At 43.4% G+C, this 27,140-nt stretch overlaps 1 protein-coding gene across 1 annotated transcript in view; it reads right to left on the bottom strand.

Annotated features, from left to right (window-relative positions):
- NUDT13 (nudix hydrolase 13) overlaps nucleotides 1-22,115 on the bottom strand; it is a gene marked incomplete at both ends in the record, with an annotated part of 29,252 nt that extends 7,137 nt beyond the window's left edge. Inside the window, 8 exons of the mRNA XM_079535894.1 lie at nucleotides 17,346-17,540; nucleotides 18,108-18,262; nucleotides 18,947-19,058; nucleotides 19,178-19,303; nucleotides 20,195-20,301; nucleotides 20,675-20,782; nucleotides 21,402-21,541; nucleotides 22,036-22,115. Of these exons, the coding sequence (XP_079392020.1) occupies nucleotides 17,346-17,540; nucleotides 18,108-18,262; nucleotides 18,947-19,058; nucleotides 19,178-19,303; nucleotides 20,195-20,301; nucleotides 20,675-20,782; nucleotides 21,402-21,541; nucleotides 22,036-22,115 (1,023 nt within the window). The remainder of the gene's footprint in view (nucleotides 1-17,345; nucleotides 17,541-18,107; nucleotides 18,263-18,946; nucleotides 19,059-19,177; nucleotides 19,304-20,194; nucleotides 20,302-20,674; nucleotides 20,783-21,401; nucleotides 21,542-22,035) is intronic.
- Nucleotides 22,116-27,140: the final 5,025 nt, after the last annotated feature.

The following is a 27,140-nucleotide window of genomic DNA, read 5'->3' as shown; positions in this document are numbered from 1 at the left end:
CTTTCGAAAGAATTGAAGATAGATATGAGAGACAGATTTCTGAGATGCTGGACCAGCTCTGCTCTGCTAAGGAACAATTAATGAACCTTCTCTGATGAGCACATCTTACTCACATTTACAGTTCACACAACTTCATAAGCGGCAATTCCTCACCTGAAACACTGCAGCAAAGCAAACCAAGACCAGCTTCTCAAATTAAGAATCACGTATCAAGAACACCTGAATTACCAGCACAGCTTCTATAGGAGGCGTCATCATTCCAACAGTGTCTCGAGGTCTTCTGGAAGAAGATGACATTTCCTACTGTGCGCAACCTTCCTACTGCATGAGGGAAAAAAGAGGGGAAAAAATCCCAGTTACCTCCAATGAAAAGATCTTCTTTTCGAACAACTGGAGCATTGTATGCTACCTCATTAAATAAACAAACAGTCTGAGCTCAGGACTGTTTCATATATCCTGTCACTTTTGGATGTGCAGCCGCATCTTAACCCTCTCTGTCCTTTCCATTTTCCATCCTCTCCTGCATTCACTAGAGATCTCTCCAAAGTCTGGCCAGAGAGCATGCCGTATCTCCTTTGAACACCTACCATGAATAGGTAGGCATTTGTGATTCAATTACATGTGATTACCACATGTTACCCATGTGACACCAAAGTTTTTAAAGGGAATAACTTTGGGAGAGGGAAGATATCTGTTACCCCACTTAACCTTAGCAAAGTTACATACCTCTACTTGAGAGTAAATCTGAATATATTACTTCGGTGGCTCAGTAAGCAGAAAGTTAGAGTATTTTACAGTATTTTTAAAAACCTCAAGGCACTGTAGTTATCGCTGCTCTGGGTATCTTTCAAGTTTGCACGAAAAATGAGAAATACATTTTTATAACTTCAAAGCCATGTGAGCATACCTTAACTATAATGTACAAGTTATCACACACAGAAATGATGAGTTCTTGTAAGGCAAGCACTTTGCAATGAGCTATGATAGAAGTAACCTACCTTTACCTTTCCCTCTGTACTGCAGAGAAGGGATACAATACACCTACAAAAGGAAAGCAATGCATTTTTTGGCACAGAAGATCAGTAATACCTTTCAGTGCTTTTTTTGAGATAATATTTTCATGATGCAATGACTGAAATTAATAACTGTTATATTACATCTGGATTTTGCTTGGTTTTTCTATCTTCTTTATTACACCGTCACTTCCACACATTTTCTGCAAGCCCTGTAGAAGAGTCACATTGAAATCTTAATGACACCAAAGTGAAAAATCAAGGAGAAAAATAAACACCAGAAAGCAGACTTCTGCTGTACAAGTTACTCCAGTGACTCACATTAACAAGACAACTTACCATCCAATGAAAACGGTAACACTGAGGCTTATATAAAACTTCTCTATATTCACAAATAACATTCAATGCTACTGACCTTGTGTTTTCATTCGAGTACATTTAACCATGACGTTAATTAGTTCTACTTATTTCCTGTAAAAAGCCACTTTGTTTGAAGTCAGGGGCCAAGATTTACCCTCCTCGTTACCTTTGATGGAGGACTTCTCCGTAGGACCAATGGTAAGCAGAGAGTCCTTCCCCCTTGGGGGCTCTTCAGTTATCAGTTGTAATTTACATGATCAATTCTACGAAGGTTATCATTGTCTTCACAGACGCAGAAACCCTATATCCAAGTAATTGCATATGAATATCACTACAAGCATAAGAAACTGTGTTCTTTCCTGCAAATATGGGCTCAAACGATTGTGCTGAGACATCCTGTAAGAATCTAAAGAGTCCAGAGAGAAGTTTTGTCCCCCTCGTAGGGCAAATGGCTCACCATGCAAAAGGAGCATGCAGGGCTGTTAACACAATTTCTCAGAATTGCACGTTTCTACAAACTTGCTTAGCACACAGTAAGGCTCCAACAAGACTTCACAAATAAAAGATATGAAGCAGAACAAACTAAGTGAGCAAAATCTTACTGACTTCACTCTGTTGGTTGAAATTCCTATCCTAGAAGTGCTACCTTCTCATGTACAGAGATATTTCATCAGAAGTTTCTCAGTTGACCTTGATCTCTTCTAACTTCTGCTCAACCGTGTGAAGAAGAGTTCAGGACAATTTAGGAGACAATAGAAGGTGGTTTTGTTAATGATTTGTAGTTTATTGTTAATTAACTTCCATAAATGCATAACATGCCCTCTGCACAAATCACTTACATTAACAAACAAGAGCTATTTTTAAAGGCAGAATGTGTAAGCCAACAATTACCTACAGGTATTGAAACCACATCTAGTGTTACTTTCAGCCAGGAGCACACATAGGACAAATCTTAATTCCAAGAAAGCCACAGAACAAAACAGCAGGATATTCAGAAAAGCACATGCAGAGAAGAGCCCTTACATTTGCTTTTTCAGTCCCATGCAACAAGGTTGTTGAAATCCTTTGTATAAGAAAAGAAGGACATCAGCCTGCTGACAGCAACTTCTCCAGGTAATTTCTCTTCACAGCAGGCAGTATTTCAGCATATCTTTTACGTGAAGGAGAGAAAAACATACATTTAAATGCATTAGAAAGAGACAGACAATGTCCTCAGGTGCTTCCACAGTGTACACAGCAGCTGAATGTTTTTCCCTTGTAGGGGACTAAATAAATAAAACATTTTATCCAAACTGATGGAAATTAAATCTCTGACTCTAAAAACCAGAACAATATTTTGTAGTGAAAATAGGATCCTCTCAAGTGTTAACTGTTCTAGCTACTCTCCAAAGGATATTGGGTTTAACAGAGCATTTACCCATAGGATATTTTTAATGAGCTGCTCAGAAATTCCTGAGCAAGAGATGTTTAATACGATAGCGATTTACTTTGGTAAGCTACATCTGTTTAGCACAGACTAAAAGTGAATTCACCTCATTATTTACTCAGCTTTAACATTTTCTTCTGGCTAAAAACAAAGTGGACTAAACTTACCAAAACTCAAAATGTGTAACAAAATAGAAAGCACAGCAACAGAGCAGCAAAGTCCCAAGATACAGCAAGCAAAGATTTACTCAAACAGAACAGCCACACAAAAAAAAACCAAAAAAACAAAACAAAAAAAAAAAAAAACAACAAACAAAACAAACAAAAAAAAAACCACAACAACAAAACTGCTTACCTTCAGAAGGGCACAGATTCCACAGGGACCTCCATCAAGAAATGCCCTTCCTTCCACTGCCAACCCTTAAATGAGGGCTGGGAAGGGGTGGATCCTGGCTCCACCACTCCCAGTCATTCAGCTGCATTGTGTGCACCTGAGCTCCCACGGGTCGGCCCTGCCTTCCCACCAGGTGCTCAATCACTGTTTTAAGCCCTGACTGAGCCTTTCCTCTACATTATTAAATTGCTATTTTAAACAAAAATATGGTATAACGAATATTTAATGCTTGACTTCCTGTTGTATCCAGTTTAACCTTTCTTAATATATAAGTCTTTATGTTCTTAAACTACAGTATTGCAAATGGAAAATAAGTGCAGTTTTAGTAGCCAGGAGGCTGACCTGAAATTACTTTTATATACTGTTTTATCCAATAACATAACGCTTGCAATATTGTACCTTTGCACTCATATGGGTTTAGCACTCTTTTCCTCCACACCCTTGACACATTCGATCAACATCAAATCACATCTTATTGCTTTGTATCTTTTTCCTATGACATTATAAACCTCAAAGCTGGTAGGGTTTTTCGTTGTTTTTGTGAATACCCTAACAAGAAAGAGGAGAAGAATTTAGCCTTACCGATGGCTGATGAGCTTCACAGAAAACTGGAAGGGATGTTACAAAGAATTTTCTTGTTTTCCCCAGAATCTATCAAAACTGCAGGTATAACAGAACCAGGGGGGAAAAAAATCAAATAAAGAAAGAACAGTTGTACTGAAAGTGACCGATAGGTTGAGGAGGATGAGATTTGGGTGGGAGACTTTAGTAAGGGTTAAACTCAGGAAATGAAATCACTGAATAGAAAGAGACAAAGATAAAAACTGAAGAAAGGTGCTTCAGTACGTAAGAGCACATACGTGAATTCAGTACGCTGAAATATAAAAGGGAGAAACGTGGGATGCTGGAGGCGTAGCTAAAGGAAAATACTGTTGGTTCCAGAAAGCGAGGCTTGCTTTCTTGAGTATCAAATGTGCAACAGAGTAGACTTCTTTAGGAAAAAATAAGAGCCAAAGAGGGAGGACTGAGCACAAGCAGTATGAGAGAAAATGATAGAGTAAAAGAGAATGTACAAGAAACTTCAGTACCTGCAGCTACCAAGAGTGACAAGGGAGTCCTGAGAGACAGGAAGCTTGTACCAGCCTTTGTAGGTATTATTGGTACTCACAGTCAAAGCTTCAGCATCAAGAATAGATAAAGATGATGTACAGAGGACTGCTATGGCCATAGTAATCGCTATAAAAAGGATTGCCAGCAAGTAAAGCTAACAGCACTTCCTGAACTGAAGAATGAACAACATATTTTAGTGTTCAAGAAATCTCTTCAGGCAGAACTCTGCCCTGAGGAGAGCAGTACTGTATCGTCCTTACAGAGAGAACTGGAATAATTTCTCTACCACTGCTCTCTAAAAGAGGCTCCGCTCCTCTTCTGTATTCTGAGGATTTTTATCATCTTCCTATCGCTTACATGTATTTAAAAAAATAAAAAATAAAAAAATCATCCAACGACCATAACTAGATAGATTCCTTTCTCAGTGGAAAAGATTGAATATGAGATACTGAAAGATCTCTCCCAAAGATTTTGCTTTGGTGTTTTTTAACTGAAAACACGGAATGAGAGGCAAAGAAGAAAAACAAGGAAGGTGACAGGCGAAACAGAAACCTTGAGTGCCAAAAGCAGAGGTGACTCTTTTCCATTTGCCCACCCATTATCAGGTTTCAAGTTACTAGAAACATCTCAAAAAGGTGTCACAACATAGCCCCAAGAGAAGATGGGGCTGTCCTCAGTGCAGGTGGCTGCGTGAGTTGGACAAGCAGACCATGAATTCCCATCATCAGTTGGAGTAACAGAAGGCTAATCCCATTCCTTTGAGATTTCCCACTCAATGAGATGCACATATTGTGGGGGGAGGGAGGTAATGAAGGAAGAAAAAATAAAACAGAAGCCAACAACGCGATCGCAGAAAAATAGATAAGTGAATGTTTTTCTGTAAAAACAGAAAACAAACAAAAATAAAACAAAACAAAACAAAAACCTCTGAATTGTAGAACATTCTGAGTTGGAAGGGACGTCTAAGGATGGAGTCCAGTTCCTGGTATAGAATAGCTTGTTGCAGTGCTTATGTAGAAGTTTCCATGGGGTACATTATTTATTCAAGAAACATTTATGCAAAAAGCATAGCATGCATTTAGCTGTATTACCTCTGACTCCTGATGGCCTTGATGGTTGTATGGTAACTATTGAGTCACGGCCTCAACCACTGAATGAGCATCTGGGGAAAGGACCGGGGTTGCCCTGGGAGCACAGGTGAAGGCAATTCAGCTGTGTGACCAAATGGGGTGGAGCCTGGCTGTACCTCTCTTAGACCTCATTTAAGGGCTGACTGCCACTGGAGAAGGATCTCTTTCTGAAGATCTCTCCTTGGTGAAGGTTTTTCCAGCAATCCTATGATCTTCTGTTATGGCTGAGCAATTTTTTCCCCTTTTTTATTTCTCCTGTCAATTGTGCTAGTTCTTCCATCATCATTTCTTTGCTGTAAGGCTTTTTCTGTTGTATTGGTCTGTTCATTTGCCACAATGATGTAAGACATCCAGTGGTAAAGCAGAACGTGAACTTTCTCCCTGATTACTTTCGTGAAGCTGGATGCTATTTCTACTTCCAGTTCTAATTAGGAATTATTTTTGTCCTTTCCCCCTTTGTTTTTGCTGTAGAATTAGGTAACCCAGGCTATATGTGAGCTGAGAGCAGGACAAAACTATGCACTGATGCCTCAAAAAGAGATTGTGTGGAATGATACTGTGCTGAGGTGAAACCTAAAGGCTACTGCTGGTAGAAGCAGCTGATTTCTGTCTGAAGTGGTAAGTCCTGAGAACAGGGTGAGTGCAACAGCAGGTGGCCTGCTGCAAACTATTGGGTGCCTTTTTCAACACCCTCATATCTTTAGCTGCTGAAAATTCAGGTTTTCTGGCTGTTGTTGGTGAGATCAGGTCTTAAGGCTTACTTTAGCCAACAGTATGGGTTTCTAAGCATATTGTCACACAGCATCTTCTAGTCCTGGGCCCTCTGATGTTGGGCTGAGATCTCTGTGAGAGTTTGCAGCCTGTGCTCACAGTTCTGCTGGAGGGTTCTCTTGAGGCGCATCTCAAGCTGAAGGGACATCTTCAGTGTTGCTGATATGGAGGAGAGAAAAAGATGTAACTGACCAAACCTGGAGATGCCCCCTTCTATAGATGGGGCCCTGGGCAGCCTTGAACTTCTGGAGGGCAGTCAACCCACGGCAGGATTTGGGGCTGAGTGGGCTTTGAGGTCCCTTCCAATCTAAGCCATTCCATAGTTCCCTGATATATGAAATGTAACTTTGCATTTCTTGTATCACTTTTCTTTTCCCATCTGATAAAAATGCTTCTGTTTGCCAGCTATTCTTTTAGAAGGGGGAGCTGGACATCATTCTGCTGTTGGAGACTGAAGAGCAGCAGTGGGAACTACCTGCTGAAGGCCTAACTATCTGAAAAATGTTAGCATTGTGATCTGCGCGTTCAGAGGAGTTCCTGAATGCAGAAACAATTGAAAAGCTGTGTATAAACACATCATTGGGCATGTATGTGGCTTTTCTTGGTGTTCTGTGACAGAGAATACTGATTCTGGGCTGCTGGGGATCTTTGTTGTGTTCAGTCATTGTCCTGTTAGCTGTGGTAAAGCTGATACTTTTCTAGCTAGAAGTTTTCCTGGGGCATTGCACTTAGTGGGGAGTTATAAACTGCCTTATAAACTGTTGCAATATTTGCAGACTGGTGGTGGATCCCTGCTGGGATGCTACACCTACCCAAGGCAGGAGTTACTTTTCTTCCTATCCTTCAATACTCTAGTGAAAATAGCAACAGTAGTTAAAGAGGAGTGTTTGAGGCTTGCAATGCACTTAATGCAGTGTTGCAATTTGGTGACACAGCTACCCTGAGAAAATCCGGGCCTCTTAACACTGAGTGCACAGCAGACATTGTGGCAGTGCTGGAGCGGCACCTGTGGTTGGTGGCTGCAGCAGTCCAGGCCTTCTACCTGCGGGACCCTGCTGATCTGTGGACATGTTGCTCTTTTCACACCCTTATCTCAGATGAGCATGTGATGACCATAATTAAGGGACAAGTTGCATTAGAGGAATTGCTTACTAAGTTCTGTGGGAAATTACTTAAGGCCTAACGCTGTTTTGTTTTTTTTTTAATATATACCTTTTTGGTATAAGTACTGTTTTGCGTTTTTATTGTATTATGTTGAATGAAGTTCACATTTATTTAGAGATGCTGGGAACCTGGAATATTCTTTGTGAAGTCTGAAAAGTGACTCATTCATCTTAGGCAAATATACGTATCTGACATACTCTCTCAGATAAAGTTGGTAATATTGGTGATTTAAAATGAAATTTGCATGGAACTGCTGGAAAGTTGATGCTCATACAGAGCACAGTTACACTGCAGTGACTGTTTTTTTTTTTTTTTTCTTGCTTTGGCTTTTCAGTTATATTCACCAAGTGTTTGTATGCACAGCTTGTGCAGCAGAAGTTTGCCCCAGGCAGGAGCAACGGATACGCGCTGCTCCTTTTGTCCCACCCTCAGCACAAAGCCCATGAGTTGGGCATGAAGCCGGTGATTATTTTCTATTGATTTTTGTACTTAGTTTTGTTGGGGTTTGGTCTGAGAGGTTTTACTTGTAGATGGCCTCTTTTACAGAGTAGCATGAGCAAGTTGTCAGTTCTGATTTTTCTGCAAATGCAGTATTGTGGGGGGCTACGTACAGAATGGAGCACTCCTGTGCTTCCACCTCTCGAAACCATTCCAGTCAGGGTTGAAGTCTCAAGGCTGGTACAGCCCATGCCTATGTATGCCCATCAAATCTGGCATGAAGCATGTAAAACGTGCTACAGTGTGTCTTTGCAGTACAAAGTAAGGGTAGGCAACATCTGAGATAGGAACAGTGTGGGACTTGTTTGCTGCAAATGCAGAAGGCTCAGTGTGCCCTTGGTCTCTGCTCCAAGTAGAAATGCAGCCACATCTGAGAGCAAGTTTTCTTTTCTGAAATTGCCTGCCCTGAAGCTTGTGCATCGGTGCAGCATGTTTGTATAGGCTATGCAGCTTAGCAGTTCAACACAGAACATTAATACAGTTACAGTATTAGTGCTTGCTCATGAGCAGCAGTTGGTGAGCTATAGGTCTCTCCCATGGCTTGCTTTTCAGTTACTTTTCCTGTAGACAGACTTTGCATGTCAGGATATGGTATCTTGCTTTGGAAGTTGGAATCTCTCTTCCTGCAGTGGTAATAAACCATTTTGGTCTTGTAGTCAGCTTTGGTCTCTCCTTCCTAAATGGCAGAACCGGATGCTCAGTGATGGGGAGTTCTTAATGCAGCCATTTAGAGCTGTGCTCAAGTTTCTCACATATTGAGAATATATCATTGCATCTCTCACACAGGCTTGTGGATTTGAAATTTTGTGCTCTAAATGCTGTGAAGCATATCCTGATCTTTGAAGAGAAATGCTTTCAGAAGTCCCCCGTGGGAGAGAGACTTCAGTAGCCTGAAGGGAAAAGATTATTTTAAGGTGAAGTATTGTCTGCATGCGTTTTGTATGCATTCCAGGAAAGAAAAAAATGCATCATTTAGCTCTTGAATTTGTGTGTTTCTAGCAGAACACAAAATCTAATGCTTCCACCTATGGAAAAATCCATGAATTTGTTCAAAGGAGGTGTGCGTGGTTTGTTCCCCTTCAGAATTTGTCTATTTACTCTGGGTTTTAGAAAGGGAAAAGTGGGAAGAAGAGGTTTTGACTATTTAAGGTTTGTAGATTGTAAAACTGGGAAATACCATTGGAATGGTTAGGTTTATATCTTCTAGTTATTGGAAGAGGGGAGCATTCTTATAGTATCACAATACCACTTCAGAGAGTAATTCCAAGCATCGTGCAATTTATTCACAATATGTATACAGCTGTGACTTCAGTGCCCTGCTGTGGGAATTACTGTATTCACTTTGATTGTTTTTCATGTAGACTACGTGATACTGCAGCAGAATATCTTTATATCTGACTGAAAGCACCTCAGGCCCATTTCCCATATTGTTCTCCACGTATAAATGGCAGAGCACTATATAACTTGTTTTGATTTTTCTCAGTAAGAAATATCAGTTTGAGTAGCAGCCATTATGAAATGTGCTGTGAAAGGCAAGTGGAGGAAGAATTGCTTACATTCCTGCTTGTGTTGAATGGGGAGAAATGGCAGGCTCTGTGACATACTCGTAGTTGTTGCTTATGGCAGAACATTACTTCCAGCAATCTGTTAATAAGTCAGGAAGGTGAGAGCTACATGTAATCAGTGAATACATAATGCCTGCAAGTACTTCAACCAAGTTTGTTTTTCTCAAGACTTTCTCAAAAAAGTTGGAACCCTTTCTCCTATGTGTGCTTCATATAGATGCTGTGCCTTCTGCAGATGAGTATTAATTCCTCTACTATGCTACCAGTGGAAGTCATAGTTTCACTATTTATCTTGGTTCTATAAAGTATTCAGCTATACTGAGTTAAGAGATGACTGAAAGGTGTTAGTCATTTGGTTGGTTGGCTGCAGAAATTGTTTAAGCTTCACTGAGAAGCAATCCCAGTGAATAACAAGTAGTAATCTGTCTCCTTTAGTCAGAGCTGGCTATGACTATCTCCAGATGATCCAATAAAAAAAAAAAGCAAAAAATATCTAAGCATTTGCGGATTCAAAATACCTTGACTGATAGTTGCTTGGAGTACCAGTGTGCAACTTTGGGGGTCTGAATATTTGAATTGAAAGACAAAATAAGCATTAAAAGCAAAGTAAGTGGAAGAGAAATACGCTTTGGAGACAACAAGGAATGTCACTAATTTACTCTCTTATTTTGGCTAATACTGTGTAGCACTCTGGTAGTTCCCCATGATTTGCTTGTCTTTTTACTTATTTGCATAGAAGGAATAATGTGGAATTTCAGTAAAAATGTGTATAGGTGTCAGTGTTGGCGTGGCAGTGCAAACAAAAATCCATTTCAGGAAAATGAAAGCTCTGAAGTGAGTTCTAACGATGAAATCTTGACACTGCTATGGCCAACACTTGATGTGAAGGAGCTTGGGAGAAGCTGTTTGTCTTCCTCCAGCGGATGGTGAGCAGGATGATGCACTTTTCCCATCACAAACAGTTATTTGTGGTGAAAGAGGAGCAATTGTATGGTTTCTTTGCCTACTTCTGTCATGTCCTGTGGCTGTTAGAGTTGTTACTTGTGGGCAGTCATTTCTGGTTGACACAACCTGTTTGTTTAAGCCACAAAGTCTGGACTTCTTAAACGGTAAGATATGCACTCCAGTTTCTGATTTTGATAGCAGTAGGTCAGGAGCACCATGCACACATGCACCAGATCAAGTACCTGGCATTTACTATCCGTCAGGTGGAAAGTGTTGAAACATGTAAGACCAACTCCCTGTTAATACAAAGCTTTACTAGTATGTGGTCCATTCTGATGGCAGCAGTAGTCTTAGTTTGTGTATGATTCTGTTAATGAAACTTTTTTTTAAAAACTTACCACAGGCAACTACAGGCAAGTTGTGTTAAAGCAACTACATCTGAAAATACTGGCCGTGCACCTGAAGAGGAAGATGCTGAGTTGACATCAGTTGATGTGGATATGAACCTAGTAACTAACCTGCTTGAATCTCATAGAGCTCAGGCTGGACTGGCAGGACACACCTCTATCACTTTACAGAGCATGGGCATGTGTTTAACTGAAATTAGATAGTATTGGCTCTAATAAAGGTGCAACAGAATAAGAGGCTGTTTCAATTCAGGAGATGTGACTGATTGGGAAAAGAGACAGAAGGAGTAGCACCATTTGGGAGAAGAGATGAGGTCTGAATTTAAAGCATTTTATAGCGTGCTAAGTATGGATTTAAAGGCATAATTGAATGCTGTCTATATGCATACTATCTTAGACAGGATTAGGATTTTTCTACTAGTAGTATGCTTTCAGAAAACTGCAAAATGATGTTGTGGCTTGAATGAAACTCTTGTTTCAAAATTTTAAAGCTGATGCTCCAATTTGCTGTATTTCCAAAATGTCCTTTACCCATAGCAACGTGCTGTCAATATCTGGAAAATGTTGCTGCATTCATGGGGAGACAGGAATACCATGCAGGAGGGACAGTGTTCTCTTTTGTGGATTTGGGACTGCTGATTCAATGCTTATTACACATTCAATTGTTTTTCTGAAAACACAAATGCTGCATTGTAAAACCTTTTGATAATTGTTGTAAAAATGCTTTTTACTAATTAGGAGTACTTAAGTAATCTGATAGAACATGTAAATATTGCTATAATACTGAATTTAATTTAAATAGAAACAGAAATAGAAATACAACTTGATTGCTGGAGCTGCTTTTTTTTTTTTTTTCATTGAAGAATATTCATAACTTCTGTAGCAAAGTGTTGAAAGTTCTTGGAGTTAAAGCACTTTCACTGTGGGGACTTTTTTGGATTCCATTATGACTGATTGGGTGACAGTAGTACATATGTATGAACTCAGTCTGAACAGCTTGATTTTGTTGTTTTGGGAAAATGCAACCTGGAGATGCTTTCACATAGAATGAATAATCTCTGGGTACAAAGACTTTATTTTAACCAGGTAAATATGAAAGAAAATACATAGCAATTCTTGATCTGTAGAGAACAAAAAGGCAAACTTGCTGGATCCTTTGGACTTCTCCATATCTTTTCTATTTTTCCTTCCATGCAACTAGTCAAGTGTCTGTCTGAGCAGGCAGAAGAGAAATTCAGTGGCTGAGCTTCTGCTGCTGGTGAGCTTTTTTTGGAACACACTCAGAAACACAGTGGCAGTATCATTATCTAACTGCTGTGCCAACAAAGTTTGCAATAAAAAGTCTTTTGAAAGTAATACACTGTCCACTGAAATTCAAGAGCCCATCACAATTTACAATGAATACTTGCTGACTTTTCAGCTACACTGTATTATGGTGGTTTTTGCAATTTTTTTTTATTTCTTGTTGGTTTGGTTGTGTTTTTCTACTATTTGTTGAGTTGGGCCTCTTTGTTTCATAAATGAGGAATTTCTTGTAAGATGTTTCAGTACAAATCAAAAACATGGAGACTATACATGAATGAAATAAGTGTGAACAAGGAGTGCAGTGGCTGTGCTGTCTCTGCATTTGGCTTCTTGATGCTGTGTAAGAATGAGGGGCTACTATGATGCTACTGAAGTTTGTGGAGTTTAGATTGCAGAGTGGTGAGGTGCAACAGGGGTTAGACAGATGCTGAAATCCAGAAACAGTTCTTGATTCTAGCAGGCAAGGATAGCCAGCAGTTAGTGCTGGAAAACAGACATTCTTCAACATTAGAAAGGGTTTACATTTTAACAGGCAGCACAGTTAACAAGGAAGCTACCTAATATTTTCTACTGCGTTGTTAGATAAACTTAAATACTTTCACAAATATGCTTGGACTTGAGAGTATGAATTGCCTGTGGCATGTATGGTACAGGTCAAAAAATGTCAGAGGACTCTTTTAAAGTGTTATCTGAAAAAGAAAAACATAACCTGAGCTAAGTTCAGAAAAAAGCAGCTCTTTCAGAGGCACTCTGGCTGATCTTGTTTCTTGGGTAATATGATTTTTATCAACTGGACTATTATTCCTGTCAGGTGGCATTTACTCCATCTCCTTCCTTTGTTTAGCAGCTTCACGATGGAGACCTTCAGTAAAACGGGTTTACTCACTGGAGAATTTGCCATCTAAGAATCAGCACTTGCACGCTGCCTCTTGCACTGCTCTGAAGTAGCACACAAGGCATTTCTGCTTTTAATTTTGAAAGAGTTTTCAGCAAAGGAATCCTGATGGAATTAATTAGGGAAGACAAGCGCAGCATGTTTCCCTTTCAACGGCTTGCTCAATCAAATGGAATTACGAATATTATGAACCAGTACTTCGTTCCAACTAACTATTCACTTTGCTCACTTGAGCATCCAATGTTTGTACAGCTTTGCTTATCCCAGGACTTCTAACCCTTCCCGGAAATGCAGTTTTCTTGTTTGTGGCATAATCCCTGGAGCCTGGGTTCTGAATGGAGTTGTTGTTGACTGGTATGCTGCAAGCAAGAAGACAACTAACTGATCTTTCCTCTTCAGTATACCAGATGGAAATCAATCCCATGAGAAGGTAGAATCTTGAACTTGTTCAGACTGTGGAACAACTGGACAGTTTGACAGCTGCCTCTTTTTCCCCTGGTCAGCTCTACAGAGTAGATAGGAACCTGAGAAAGGGAACCTCTAACTAATCACTGTTAGCAGGGGGTGTGCAGTTCAGCTCAGAAGTTGGCAGCTCATGGGCCAGCAGTGTTGTCAGTGTGAGCTTAGCCCCTTTCTGGTCACTGGGGAGGAGATGCTGTTCAAGAGGAGCAGTGTTTAAGTGCAGCAAGCTCTGCGCAAATGCGGATTTGGTGGTGTTGCCTGCTACTTGGAGTCTCTGTGCCTGTAAATAAATCATTATCAGAATCCTTGCTGTATAAGTAAGCAGATGGCAGCCTCCCCTTTTGCCATGAGGGACTGCCACCCTGTGTAGGACTTCTCTCCTTTTCTTTCCTTATAAAATAAGAATAACAATTACCTCCAGAACAAGCATTAGTTGAAATAGCAGACAAGCAATTTTTACGAATATTTGCACAGCTCCTGCTGCAGCTATTTATGTAACTTGAGAAACTGGAGTTGTTTTCAGTAGCAGCAGGAGTCAGAGCAGGCCCTTTGTACCACCTCAGGGTCCTGTGGGATGCTGCAGAGGCTGCAGCAACAGCTGCTCCTCCCCCTTGGCATTTCTGTCTTGGAACAGAACACAAGTGCATCTGTTCTGGCAGGTCTGAGATGAAAATGTATTTCTTCCTCCAACTTTATTCTATTCCTCTGCAAAAACACCACTGAGGAGGGCAGTTGGAATTCTTGGTGTAAACAAGCAAATACAAAGCCTCTTTTAAAAAAAAAAAAAAAAAATATCAGTGAACTGCTCAAGAATATGAAAGAGTTGGGAGCATGAAGCTTTGGTTGATGTGCATTGAGGGTGCTCTCAGCCACCATCAAGATTACTGCATTGTAAGGATGGGTAAGATTTCCTATTATGGATTCCAGGTGCTGATGATAATAAACTCAATAGCAAAACCTGGGCCTTTAGGGCATACAGCTGAGATAGCTATTGTTGTTTCAGCTTATCTTTTGTATGTAATCTTACAGTAAAATATAGATGAGCTGTTCTGTTGAGGTAAGACAGGAACCATGTACAGGTGTAGGGAATACATGCTGGCTGTGCTTCCAGGCTAGGAAACTGCCCTGTGACATGCAGTGTTGGGGGTTCAGGTGTGAGGCTGAAATATTTCCAGGACAGGTGCTGTCTTTAGGGTAAAAGGAGGAATGAAACCCAAGGATGGCAGCTGTGCTAATCTAAGTTAGCTGAGCATAGCACTAATGTTCTTAATTTGGTGAAGGTTATAAACTGTACCTGCAGTTATAAGGCCATGTTACAGTTATAATGCTGATAAAGGATTAAATGTTAAATGAAATTATATCATTATACCCTGTTGACTGTTAAATACTGATGGCTGAGAATTTAAGAGATGACAGTTTTATTCCTGCTCTCTGCTGTTGGTCTTTACTGTCACTTTCTTATGGTTTATTTTTCTGCAGTACTACTTGCTTTGACACTCCTAGTTTGGTTGTGAAGTGAGATACGATTTAGCTATGGAATTCTGCAGGCTGTGTACTGGCAACATCTGTATTTAACTATCATATTTCCTGCAGATCACTGCTGCAAACCTCTTGTGGCTGGAGACATACGTAGCTTCACTAATAAAACCTCTCTAGGTGTTTGTAGCTCAGACAGACCAGTGAGGCTGAATTTGTGTGTTTGTTCTTTGCTTTTGTTGTGTTCCTGTGACACAAATAACCAACAGCTTTTCTTAGATAAAGCTGCAAAACTGCTCTTGTCCTGGTCTGATGCATATTTATTTAGCATCATGTTGAATGAATGACATCTGGCAGGGTTTTTACCCTCTCACAGCTGCTTGCCATCTGTTAGTAAGCCAAGGTGAATATGTTCTAAATGGCAGCTGCAGGCTGGGCTGCTGATTTCACTTCAGCAGTGCTTCCCTGTGAATACCACAATATAAGTAACTGGGTGCCAAGAGTACGGGCTAAAGAATTTTTAGAAAGCAGTATAAAATGTGAAACGCTTTAAAAACCTGTTACACTCTGAATACAGACAGAGCTGCAGCTCTTATTGCTGTCCTGAAGTCTGTGGGTGTCAGCCTCAGCCTGGGCAGCCCATCAACTTGCATCACCCCACAGGGACATCCTGCCAAGCCAGCTGTGTATCAGCAGTGCAGAGGGAACAGTTCTGAAGGAGCTGGTGATGGTTCTTTCAGTTGGAGCCTGCTGCCTGCCTGCCTGACAGAGTAAAAAGCATAATTTGCTAAGTAGTAACCCATTGTTTCCCAGCAAACAGAGGTCAGTTTTCTCTGGTATCAAGTTCTGGTCATGCTGCAGCTAGTTTGATGGACATATACTGTGAAGCAGAAGAACAGTTGCATACTCACAGAGTTCAAATTGCTGCACAAGTTACACACACAGCCATTCCTTCGCTCTTTCAGGTATAATACCTTTGCAGCTTTTTCTCGTTAGTTCTCTTTTTACCACAGAGCAGATCCTGTGTGGATATTCAGAAAGCACACCAAACTGAGTTTGTAATCTGGAAGCAAACCTGGGTCACGTTATGGAAGTGCATGTAGGGAGGTAAGAAGAATGTGGAAGGGGCATGAGAAGCACAAATATCCTTCTGGCTGGGGTCTAACGCTTCAGTGTTCTTATTGCAGGTAAGAGGAAGAAAGGAGTGGGGATGAAAGTGCAAATGGCACGTTCCAGAGATGAGAGAGGAAGAGAAAAATGGAGTATTAAAATGATTGAAGAAAAAACAGGAGCAACCACCCCAAAGAGAGGCCGAGAGGCATATTTCAAAGGAAACTGGAAGCAGGAGAGTTGCAGTTAAGTTCAGTTGTGCACAAGTTCATGTAAAGGTCTGGCTGGGCTGGAGGGGAGGCACCAATAATGCTCCAGTCTGTACCAACTTTTTGTCCTGTTCCCCCTTCAAGTCTCTGTACTGATAGCTTAGCAAGCTTCACATTTGAATTCTGGCCAATTAAGCAGGAAGGACTGAGCCTAAAAAAGCAGCAGATCCTTCCGTCTGCCTCCTCTGCTTTCTTTTCCCCTGAATCTTTGTCACTCTCCCTGCAAACGCGATACCATTTCACCAGTAAAGCAAGACCAGTTCTCCAAGCAAGCCACAGACTTCTGGCACAGGGTGAGAGACATTCTGCCTTTCAGTAATATTATCTCACCTTTGAGTTTCTTGGATTCTAATATGCTCGTATATAGGCTTTGCTTTTCCACTCTCTACCACCAGGTAGCTCTATTCTCTCTTCCTTAGGATGGAAGTGTCATGCTCTGTATAGCTGGCAGGGAAAATGTTGTCTCCAGAAGTAGTTTCAGTTACTCTCATATCATCAAAGGAGGAATACGCTTATCATTTGGGGCAAAAAAAAGTTTCATATGAAACTGGAAGATTCAAAGGTAAGGGAAATGGAAGAAGGGGAGAGGGTACAGGCACTGCCTTTCTTTGGTTTCTTTAATAGTCAGTCCAGATTGAGATACAGGCGAAAACTAAAAGGCCTCTCTCCCTTAATGTTTTTTTCTGAAAAAATGCTGGGTTCAGATATCCATCAACCCCTGTAGATGGATAAAATGGAGAAAAGAGGGTCATAGCTGCACTGGGCTCATTGTTCTGTTGCTTACTGGGCAACACCAGCGGCAGATGACGTTTTGTGCTTTGGGACAAAGAATTTTATTGTGCATTTACTACAAGTTGATGGATCTCAAAGGTGATCCACTGTGCAAGGAGTTGTCTGAGGATGATCAGAAATGTGTAGGTCTCTGTATCCAAATGTAGGATTGCCATCAGATTACACCTGCTGTACGACAGATTTCAGCTGTGGAATCTTTCATGTCAAGCATTAGTAATCCTGGTAGAGGTACAGGCTTAATGAATTCATAGCACCTGAGTTGGCTGGGAAGTCTGCTGCTTAACCCACTCGTTGATCAATTTGTGAGCAATGGCCTGTTTGGGAGGGAACCAGGGTAAAAAACTTCCATTGTCTTGCTTTGCAGATCTGGGTTCTCGCTTGAGACCCTCCATGATTTCTTCCAGGCCAAACCAGCGGGCTTCCTCCAGCTCCAGGCTGTTCACACTGATCTGGAAAGAATTAGGGGAGTACCAGTTTCCTTAAATCAGCTTCAAATGTGGGCAGCAGTGCCTCGTTCTTGCTCCTGCAAAGATCCCATGCTAGAATCCCTGGAGTGATTAATCCATGCTGGAATTAATTGTTGATGCCAGCACAGGAGAGGACATGACTGCCCACTGATGTTTCCTTAGGGAAGCCACAAGTCAGTCAGCCCTATTCCATTGTGGCATTGGCCTGCAAAGTACTAGTGTCTGATCACAGTAATTAACATAGCAGAAGCTGCACGTTCTACAGTAGATAATGTTCTGAATATTAGAAGGTAACTGCTCTGCAAAGTTAAGAGGGAAAAAATGCAGAAGCATGATCTGGGCTTGTACGTTCAGTGACCTGTGTAAAATTTTGCATGTTACAACAGAAGCAATTCTTGTTTTCCAGTCTCTTTTTCACTTATAGGAAGCTAGCTGAAAAAGCATTTAGAGAGGAGCTGATGCTATCCAAGGTAAAGTCTGTGGACCGAAAGAGATTCTGCTATGTAAGGTTGGCATTGAAATGCCTTGGGGGAATGCAAGTCCACTCACCTCCAACTGCTGTCTCCTCACCAATGCATGACAAGCTATCATTAAGCAGCTGCTGGGGAAGGGCCAGTGCTGGGATGCTGAATACCAGAGTGACTCCACCTCCAGGCCCACCTCTTCTGCCACTTCTCGCCGGGCTGCCTCCTCCACAGCTTCACCTAGAAGCAACCAGACATGAGTAAGGGCAGGCTGGCATCAGGGCAGCAAACCATGGCAAGAAAAACGTAGGTACGCTCATTTCCGAGGTGTTCTAGCCCTGACTGTTCAAGCGTGAGCAGGAGCTCTGGCTGTGCTGACCTAGGAATGCTTATTCACTGAATTGAGCATCTTGCTGCCAGTGCTTGCTTCCCTTAACCAAAGCCATCAGAGACACACTTTTTTTTCTGTATGCAGAGCCAATGGACAGAATGTGGGGCTACTCTTCTTTGCTTCCCTTTTTTTGTTTCCCATTTTCCCTCCTGTAATAAGAGGTCTGTAGTTTTGTTGGTGTGAGGTTTTCTTTTTTTTTTTTTTTTTTTTTTTTTTTTTTTTTTTTTTTTTTGAGCCAGAGGGTATGAGATATAAAACAGACTTAAGAAGTATCTGGGTGTTACTGCTCTATTCTGGGAAGCCTTACACCTAAATTTACTATCGGGAACTACAGCAACTGATACACATTCATAATTCACCCATTCTCTTCACATATGTACTATTTTGAACCCTATCTGAGTAACGATGCTGACCCAATCCTTGTTTTTGTGGTATCAACCATGCGTCATTCATCTTTTGTGAGCAAGCCCTTGGTTGATGTCCCACAGCTCTGCACATCTGAGGGCACTGTACTGGACGAGAGGCCGCCTCACCTACATCACAGAAGCCAGACAGAGCGGTGTACATCCCCTGAGGAAACGAAGCCTGTCGTGCAAGGAGGCAGCGGCTGCCGTCAGACACCAAGATGATAACTACTGGAGACATCTAGAAAATGCACCCAAGAGCAAAGGAAGGAGTTCAGACCAAACAAGTAAGTGAAAGTGGGGACTTTTCCTAGCTGGCTGGGGGCACCCTGTACTTAGCTGTGCTGCTCAGGTGCTTACCTGTGGGTAATAAGTTATTCCACTGGCATGGCACACGCGCTTGCTGCCAGCTACGTTTTTCTGAGTCGGCTGCCCGGTTTTGCTACAGTACTGGTGGGAATCGTGCCAGCGGAGAAGGGCCTGGGCCTGTGAAGAAGGAAATACAGGTCTATGGACAGCCAGAGCCAGGTGATTCAGAGCAGTCTCCCCAAGTGATGCTTTGCTGTTTCATGCCCGTAACAGCATGCTGGGGAGAAAATCTGATTACGTTTGGAAGCCTCTATAATGCAAATAAAATATGGGCACTGTTTTGATAAAGGGAGTCTTCTGCAATTGGTGTTCTGTGTTCATTGCTCTAGCATCCAAATTTCATCTTTTTAAGGGGAGGTGGAGGAAAAGTTGTTCCTTATTGGGATATAATGGGAGTACTAATGAGAACTGAACTATGCCAGGGAGACGCCAGCCCCAAATACCATTAGGGAAAAATAACCCAAGCATCATAAACATTACAGAGCAGGAAAAGAAACAATTATTTTTGCTTCTCTTATTGGACGCCTAATTTTCACACAAGTCTTTCCTTAGAGCTTCCAAACAGGGCATCTGGAGAGTAACAATTTGTAAGTGTGCAGATGTAACAGAGCAGCTCTGACAGAAGATCTGTAAGGCCATTCTTGGAATTCAGTTTGCCAAGAGGATAATAGAAAAGCCATGTGTGTTAATTGCCAAGGACAAATTGGGATTGCTGAAACTACCGCTGCCACTGAGGTCAGTATATTTCATGCTGGGCATGCAGCAGGTTGATGCTAAGTGGCAAATGACTGCAATCATTGTTAAGCCTCTTGTCTGCTTCTCTTCCCATTGCAGCTTGCTTTTGTGACAGCAAATCTGGGAGAAGAGCAGTAATTTATAGCATTCTTTTACCTAGTTGGCTAAAAACTGAGAGTAGATACTTCCACAATACATATGAAGTCATAAAACAATGTGGGAGACAAATGTTAGGAATAATAACTTATTAAGGTTACAAATCCTGCACTGTACCGAAGCCAGCAAAGAAGAATCCTTCTCATCCACTACAAAGAAAGCCTTTCGTAAGTCAGTGAACGATCCCTTGAGCTCAGCCTCAACGACTGATCTTTCCAAGGCTCCTGCTTAAAAAACAACAAATCTGTGATTTCATGAACTGCAGTTCTTATCCCAACTTTATACCCTTCACTGTTCCAGTATATGACCTCTGGAAGTTCCCGTGGAAGTGACATCACTTCAGCGGTACGCATTTCCAAACGTTAAGTGACCTGCAAACAGCCCACCTTTACAAACACGCCCAGAGGAACCACAGCGCAACTGAGCTACAGTTTGGTGGCTCAATCACTGCGCTCACAGCAGCTCCTACAGAGGATCGACTGATTCCTCTTGACAGTAAATAATCACTAGCGTGGAGAAGGGACGCTGCCTCAGCAGCGTCTTCATCTCAGTGCATCGAATGTGATGCCAACACAGATGGAAGAGGAGTCATCCAACCTAAATCCAGGGCAAAGTGTGGTACGTGCTCATCTGAACAACCAATCAGCACCGACTTCTCTATCCACTGTTCAGTCTCTCTGAATTTCTCCAGGATCCTTTTCATTTCTAAAGAGCAGGAGAAAGGGGAAGGAAAAGCTGTAAGGAAAATTAATTTGTATGACTGTGAAGCTCTTTCTGCCTAGCCAACATTTGTGCAATCTGGGTTCAAGGCGGGGTGCTCATATAAGAGCAGTGGTGGAGACCAGACATACAGCTTTCCTTCCTAGATGTTGTATCTCTAGACCATGTCAAGCTAAAGATGCAAATGTTTTTATGCTTGAGGAACAGCTGTCCATTCCAATTCTCTCTTATGCCAGCTGATACCTTTCTCTCAGAACTTCTCCCTGCTTTGGTGGCAAAACTTGTTTTCTGTTATCCTACCAGCTCTTCATAAATTATGGTCCCAAATATTCAAAATTTATAATCTCAAAGTAGCTCAGGTATATTTTGATACCATATGTATGTGAGGAGCATGGGCTCACATCAATGCGCCAAGGTTTTAACTCCAAATAGACTTTTTTGGTAACAAACAGCATGCCATATATAACAGGATGTTCTATGTGTGTCTTGATTATTTATTTATTTATTTATTTTTAAACCCATGTAAGGTGTTGCTTGTTGCAAATGATTCTGTATCATTTGAGCTGCATGACCTGGGTAACGCCTTGTCTGGACACCTGCTTACCTGCTGCACTGAGCTGTGGTATCAAATATTTCTTCCCGACTTTCTGCAGGAAGGGTGAGAGATTGTGAAAGATGTAGAAAGTTCCCGAGGTCTGGGCTTGTCTACACAAGATGTCATCTTCCTTTAGCTTACTCAAGTATCTGCAGTAAGGAAAGAGAATGATGAATTTGAGATCACGTCAGTATTACATGTGCTATGCTTATTTGGACACATTTATTTCAGGCAGAGCAGATCCAAGATATGTAACCCAAGTCTTTCAATGCAAGAGGGTTCTTTAAAAGATGTGGTTGTTTGTGTGCTTCTTCCAGACTGTCTGAAGTAGTATTTAAATGAGGTGAGCACTGTCACTTCAAGACTGCTTGAATTTTTTTTTTTTTTTTTTTGAGATCTTTAGTGAAAGCAGGCATTAATTTAGAGAGTTTCAGCCTAAGGCAACTAACTCTTTTCCATAGTGAAGGGAGTGTAAAGGTTTTGACCACTCCCATTTACAAAGCACATGCAAGACTCTTGCATCACTGCTGAACTGCTACAAGATGAAAGCTGGCATTAGATTTGGGTAGGGCTGTTTGTGACAGTGAATACAAGAGGGCCAAATCCTGGTCTCAGTGCAAACAAGAATTAGATGAGAACTTACCTCATTTTTCTAACATAGGTGGAGTGTGACCTGCAGAAGAGAGCAGCTCTTCTATACGCTGCTCGATAAATCGCAGCCATAATCAGCACCTATGGGAAGCTGTTTCTGTCTGAAAAGAGAAGCACAGAACATAACGCAGCGGCCTTGAAAACATAAGTTTGATTTAAAAGGTGCAATAACCCAAAGCTACGTGCTTACAGAACCTACAGAATGTTGGTGTTTGCTTTCTAAAATAAGTGTGCATAGAAGGTCTTAAAGTGTTACAAGATAAGGTTAAATACTTCTGTCTGAACTCCTGTACCAGTGGGATAAAGAACAGCGAGAGTGGCTGCTTTCTTGTTTGTTTCCTACGCAGTTGTAATGGCCTCCATCCAACTGAACATCCTATTGCAGCAAGCAGCAGATCTGTGGGAAAGGCATTGATGCCAGAAGGGAATGAAAGACAAAATATTGGTGGCGGAAGAGAATTCCCAGAGCTTGACGAGAGGCAGCAGTTGCAGCTGAACTGGATCATCTCCAGCTGAGAACGGCTTTTGTGCCAAAGGATCCTACCACATTGTCAGCTCAGGCAGTCACAGACTGCCGCCTGAACTCAGCTTCAGAAAACAGCTATATCAGGCATTCATCTGAAACAAAAATGAGCTGTGATTCACAATCCTCAGCAATTATCTTGAGTATTTCACTTTCCAACCACAGATCTCAAAGCTCTCTAAGGAGGAAGTTGCATTTCCTTAATCCTACAGGCTGGGATGTGTAAGCTGCACCAAGGAAGAGGTGGTGAGTCCTTCCTCTGAGGAAGGCTGGTGACGGCTCCCGAGCTGGGTGGTCCCTGAGCAGAGGCCCCTCTCCTTGCAGGCAGGCAGCCTCTGCTCAGTGCTGTGGAGTTGTCATGGTGGCTCCTGACATCTCTGCCCACCCTGCGGGAGGTGGACTGAGATCAGCCACTCTGCAAACGCATTGCCCACTTACTGCGCTCCGAGCAGAAGGCATGCTGTCTGCAGCAGCAGGAAACAGCTCTGGAATGCCACCGTTGTCCTCAGCTGGAAGCACGACTCCTCCAGCAAGCAGAGCGAACAGCAGCTGTCTGACCACACTGAGTCGCTCTTCCCCCAGCAGGAGCTCTGGGAAATGTAGTTCGGAAACCCTTGGCTCAGTTGGGTGGCTGACAGGATCTGCTCCGGCTTTCCGTCAGCTCCTGCAGCTGTGGAGCTGCTCTCCCTGTGTGCCTCCTTCTGCCAGAATTCCATATACTGTAATTTGCCAAGCAGGAGCTATTACAGGAACAATGCTACTGCAATAAGTTGAGCTATTCTGAAAGTATTAGTTCCCCTTTGTTTAGTTTCTTTTTATCTTTGCAAGTTTCTCTGTTTTCTGTGTCGGTAGCATAAGGGCAGTGTTTGAAGTTAAGGACTGTGTGTTCCCAAAGAGAAAAATATGCCAACAACTGAACGCATCTGAAGAATGGAGCTGCCGAGTGTTCTAACACCCAGACCTGCAGCTGAGTTTGCAGTGGCTCTGATTGGAAAGTGCCCTTTGCCAGGACAGATGACAGAGTAACAACATGTTTTGTTTTATGCCTTCATAGCTGAATACATTTCTTTGGTACTGAAAATGTTACCCTGGGCTGGAACCTATCTGCCTATATTGAAGAGAAAGGGAATTTTATCAACATGTAAATGTTTTCAGCACCTTTAGCTGTTTGGTGTGATTTCCTAATTGAGAAGTTGTCATGTAAACTAGAGAGCGTTGCTTGTAAAACATAGTAAGTAGAGTAGGCAGGAAAAGAATAAGTAGAATACGTAGGGAAATACCACTCTGGTATTTCTTTTCTCATTGCTTAAGCGTTTAGGTGTAATTGTTATTTGTGAGACTGCTCTGCTTCAGGAAACACAGTCTTATTAACCTACAATGCTAATTGGATTAATGGACAAAACATCTTCCCTTAATAAGATAGAGCACTGAAGTGTAATCTCCAGTGTAAACTCACCCTGCAGTTAAAACAAGCCAGTAGATCTGCCGAGCTGAAAACAGTTGTGGTAGTAATCTTGCTAGTTCTTGCTCTTCTGTCTTGTTCCCGACAAGGGGACATGAGCTGGGACTGCCATCAGCTGCTAACTGCTTCCAATGCATCAAGCAAGCAAGCTCATGCTGACAATGTGTGGTTGCACCACAAGGAACCTCTTGCTAAAAATGTTTCTTTCCTTGGTAAAGGCTGGGGTAAGACAAACCACTTATTTAAACAGAAAGTTAATAAGTAGTCTTCCGTCTGTCATTATGCTGTAGATACAAACTAACCCATAACTGATGAGGCTGCCCAGAGAGGCAGGTGGTGCCCCGGCCCTGCAGCTACTCAAGGTCAGGCTCGAGGGGGCTCCGAGGTCCTCATGGAGCAGTGGCTGACCCTGTTCATTGCAGGAGAGCTGGACCAGATGGCCTTTAAGGGACTGTTCCAACTGCAAGGATTCGATAAAGGCTTGGCTTCATTTTATCACGGCTTCATTTTGTCAGCAGCCTCATCTTCGGCACTGACGCTCTTAGTTAATAAACAGGTGGGCCACGTCAGCGTGAGGAAGTCCCGTTAAAAACTAAAAAGTTAAAGGTTAGGAAGCTAAAGCGGCACTCTGGTTTAAGGAAGAAGTTTGCCACATCTCCAAAGCTGCTGCTCTACCTCTGCCCACGTGTCCCGGCCTGAGGACTTTCAACCCGGAGGCCGGCGGACCGCTCCCCACTTCCTGCCGGCTGCAGGAGCTCTATTTCTATTGGAAGTCGACCAAGGCGAGAGGAAGGGAGGCTTATTTCTGATGGATGGTTCAGCTGGAACCCGGCTCTCTTTCCGCCGCGGCACGGCACCGGCAGCGCGCGCCGCAGCCACACGGGGACCGTCGGCGACCGCGCTCCTCCCGGAGGAGATCGAGGCGGCCACGCGACGCGGACCCCCGGGCTGCGCCCCGCACCCACGTGGAGCAGCGCCGGCGGCGGCGCCTGCGCACCAGGGCGGCCGCCGCTGTGACCGAGCTCACGTAGCGCGCCGGCCGCCGCCCGCGCCCCGCCCCCGCCGCGCGCGGCCCGGGAAGGCGTGGCCTGCGCGCCTATTAAAGCCGCGGCGGGCGGCACCGCGCGCGCGGAGCGTGACGGCGGCGGGCGGCTCGTGGGGCTCCGTCTGTGGCGCGCGGCCCGCCCGCTCTCTCAGGTGAGTCCCGGCCGCGCCGCCTCTCTTACCGGGACGGGACGGGCTCCGCGGGGGGTGGGGGCGATACGTGGCAGGCGCCGCGCCGCCGGTTCCCGGCCCTGCCGGCCGTTACGTAACGGGGGGGCGGGAGCGCGGCGCCGGGCTGAGACCAGGCCCGCGCCGCTGCCGGGGCGCTGCGCCGGGCGGAGCCTCTCCGCGGGGCCGGGGCTGCGGGCGGCGAGGCTGAGAGGCGGCGCCGCTTGGCGATCTCTGCGCCGTGCCGAGCGGAGCCTCTCCGCTGTGCGCGGGGCGTGCGGGAACGCGTTGAAACGAGACCGAGTTTGTACGAGGACTCTGTCGGGCGCGGAGATCGCCGATAAAGCCCGTGTCGGCGCGGTGTCTTCGCTGTCACTCGCTCTGCGTGTTTCTGGGCGCCTTCTTCCAGGAACATCAGGCAGAGTTGCTGCTCCCCTTGAGAAGAAGGGGCTTTTTGCCTGCGCGGGTTCCCATTCAGCAGGAAGGAGCTCCCGCTGTTACTGCTTTCCAGCTGTTGATCGCTGGGATTTTCGTTGTGAGCGTTCTTAATTCTAAAAACATCTCTGCAGATATTGTGCTGAGGCGTGAATAGGAGGATAGCCTTCTGCTTGTTTTGTCTAATAAGATAAGCGCTCTGCTGTGTTGCCAGAGCTCTTTGTCTTGGCTTGGAGAGCTAAAACAAACGTGCTTTGAGAGGGCTGTCTCCGTTCAGTCCTGCTATGCCAGAAACCTACTGGAAACGTGCTTCCATCCCCGGGTTACACACTTGTGTGTGGACTTCCCTGCTCTGCAGGATTGAAACTTCAAGCACGCTGCTGATGTTGGCTCTGGAATTCATTCTCATCTCTTACAGACAAACAGCTTCTGTTGTGCAGGAGTTGGAAGACGAACTTAAGTTCTTAGAGGTGTAGGATCTGCTGCTTTTGATTCTTTTCAAATAGAAGTAGGGACACACAGTGCTTTATGTGCACTGCAAGCCAGCAGAACAGGCAGAAATTTCAGGAGATCAGCGGAAGGCCTTTTGAAAGTGGCGCTTGGTGCCTAAGAACTTTGGGAAAGTTCTTTCATTTTGTGTAAGGATTCCAGTTATGAGTCTCAGGCTGCAGCCCTGTTTGGAGAGGGAGCCTTGCTGCAGGGGGCAGCTGCCACTGCTTGTGCTGCTCTTCTCTGCTCTCAAATACTGTTCACTTTGACTCTCTTAGTTAAAGTAGATTGCTTGCTACCTTAATTTAAAAAAATGTTATTTAGGGATTAAGTTAGAGCCGTTCCAGAATAATTCCACACTGAACTCAGTGCTCAGTTTCTGTTTCCTGTCAGCAGTTTGTTGCTTTCTGGATCCCGGTGGGCACCAGGGAGCTTAGGATGGATGGTGAGAACTGCTGTGTAATAGTATTGTTCGCCGAATGCTTTGGTCTTCAGCCACCATCTGTCTTGATTTGGCTGCTCTGAGGCTTTTTCATCGTGTACTTGGTCTTAGTTTTGCTTTTCCTTCTGCTTGCATGGGTGCTCCGTGCATATCCTCTCTGATACGACCCTGACAACTCTATAAAACTCATCAGAAAAACCCATCTTGGAGGTCCATCATTTGAAATGGCATTTGTTGCTTGTCCCTACTGTTAGGGGAGTTCCATACCACACTCGGCAGTATCGCTGCTCTGCTTTACTGGTATCTTCATGCTTGTTTGTTCCTTGCTTTATTTTCCCCCATCATTTTTTTCCCACTCTGTCATGTCTCGCAGTTTCGAAGCTAAGCAAACATACATCTTGCAGAAAGTTGGGGAACTCTTGTGTTGAAGCTGTCAGCCTCACTCACACTGGAATCGTTTGCTCTGTATGTGGGCAGCAGGCTCCCTCCTCTCTGAGATGCTCATGTGCCATGTTGGTGTGTTCCAGAGCGACG

Source organism: Tetrao urogallus (assembly GCF_951394365.1).
Source record: "Tetrao urogallus genome assembly, chromosome: 5".
Classification (NCBI taxonomy): Eukaryota; Metazoa; Chordata; class Aves; order Galliformes; family Phasianidae; genus Tetrao; species Tetrao urogallus.
Note: the sequence above shows the minus strand (reverse complement) of the source record. Positions and strands in the feature narration are given on the sequence as shown.